The following is a 2,027-nucleotide window of genomic DNA, read 5'->3' as shown; positions in this document are numbered from 1 at the left end:
AAAAGGCCTTTGAAATACAGATTATTGAGTCTGAGAAAGGAATTTTGCTTAGTATCAACATAGTTTTTGATTGATCCATTTGAGATTTAGAGATAGGTTTTTCCTGGGGACTAAATGCCACCTGAATAGTGATTTTTAGAAAGAGTAGTCTTGACAGTTGACACAATGAGATGGGTGACAGGAACCTATCCACTGTCTACCCACTGTACTTGCCCTTACTATATACACAGTTAAGTACAGTCTTTATTCCTCAGCAAAAAAATTTTGCCACACATGGAAACATGTAGTAAGAGGTTTTCCTGGCCAGAAAAATCAGACAAAAACTATATTATTTGCAGTACTGCTTAGCCAGCTTAAGCATATTGCTAGCTAGCTCTTAGGTATTTCTGTATATTAATATTCTACAAGCCAATAGGAAAGTACAGCCAAAGAAATTATGGATTATTTAGAAATCTATTTGTGGAATATGAAGTATGTAATTTGATTACCAGATTGTAAACCCAGTGCCATTGATGCATAAAAACATGCTACTGCATACATTCTTTGTTTTAACTTTGAATTCTGAACCAAACTTTTCTGTGTAACCCAGTAAGGCCCTGGATTCTTTTGCCACCAAAACTGATTTTAGAAAGATGAAAGTGGTTGTTCTCTGTAAATTCAGTTCTACTTCCTAAAAATAATATTTTCTCTTTTTCTGTATATAGATGACCTACAATAGCTGAAACACATAGAAAATCTGAGATGGAAAGTGAATGTGGATTTGGTTCTATGCAAAGGATGCTGATTATCTGCAGAACAGAAGAGATGCTAATGCACAGAGGGGCGGATATGCATTATCCCATGAGGTTAATTTCCTTTTGGTACAAGGAAACCAGCCAGTACTGGGTTGGATGCCAGTATCAGTTCATGTTGTAATTCCTTTTAATAATCATGACAACTCCTGTGGGAGAGGATATTTCTTCATTGATAGATGGAAGATTTTAGATCACATAGGACATCTAAGATCCTTTAGCAGGCACACTGAGAATGCCATCCACATTCATGTGATTCAAGAGCCTGCCTTCATTCCCTTCTGAGTGAGAGATCAGGGACCTGATAAAAAAAATAGATCCTTCCAGAAAACAGGAAATATCTGGGTGTTCACCTCAGGGAACTCTGAGAAGATTACACAATTTTACTGTTTTTTCAATTGCTCGTCAGTGTTTAAATTAAAATAATTCTGTTAATCTTTAAAAAAAAAAAGAATAAGAAGATGTTGACACTAGCATCCAGCCACCCAACCACACAGTCAGCCATGGAGTAAGAGTGAAAGTAAGAGAAAGATATAAGCCCAGAGGCAGAAGGTAGATGGGGTCATTTAAGTTAAGAAAAGCTGGCTAGGACCTTATTACTACCCAAGGAAAGCCTTACCCCCACTGAGGAGTAGGTGGGGGATGGGAAGAAAAGGAGAGGTGGGAGACTGGCTATAGGGAGGGAGGAGGAACTGGGGTTGGTATGTAAAATGAAAAGTAAATTTTTAAATAAAACATAGAAAGAAAGAAAGAAAGAAAGAAAGAAAGAAAGAAAGAAAGAAAGAAAGGAAGGAAGGAAGGAAGGAAGAAAGATAGAAAGAAAGAAAGAAAGAAAGAAAGAAAGAAAGAAAGAAAGAAAGAAAGGAAGGATGAAAGAAAGAAAGAAAGAAAGAAAGAAAGAAAGAAAGAAAGAAAGAAAGAAGAAAGGGGTGGGGGGGAGAAAAGCTGGCTAGAAACAAGCCAAGCTAAGGCTGGGCAATTATAAGTAATAACAAGACTGTGGTATTCTTTTGGGAGCGGATGTCAGGCACCCCAAAAGAGCCTAAGAGTAAAGAAACAACCAACTACATTCTATCTCAGTTTCTTTCCCTCTAGATGTAATGCAGTTGAGACATCAGTTTTTCTTAAACATTTATGCTGGTGTATGCTTTTTTAAAAAAAGTGTTACTGTTGATTGTATAACATTCTTGGAAGAGTTCTTGCTTTTCTTGTTTATTTGGTCAGCCATATGGGTAG

At 36.9% G+C, this 2,027-nt stretch overlaps 1 protein-coding gene across 1 annotated transcript in view; it reads right to left on the bottom strand.

Annotated features, from left to right (window-relative positions):
* Window positions 1-1,140: 1,140 nt before the first annotated feature.
* LOC101994645 (prostatic steroid-binding protein C1-like) overlaps window positions 1,141-2,027 on the bottom strand; it is a 4,547-nt gene continuing 3,660 nt past the window's right edge. Inside the window, exon 3 of the mRNA XM_005369690.2 lies at window positions 1,141-1,155. Coding sequence (XP_005369747.2) covers window positions 1,141-1,155 — 15 coding nt within the window. The remainder of the gene's footprint in view (window positions 1,156-2,027) is intronic.

Source organism: Microtus ochrogaster, unplaced genomic scaffold (genome assembly GCF_000317375.1).
Source record: "Microtus ochrogaster isolate Prairie Vole_2 unplaced genomic scaffold, MicOch1.0 UNK56, whole genome shotgun sequence".
NCBI lineage: Eukaryota > Metazoa > Chordata > Mammalia > Rodentia > Cricetidae > Microtus > Microtus ochrogaster.
Note: the sequence above shows the minus strand (reverse complement) of the source record. Positions and strands in the feature narration are given on the sequence as shown.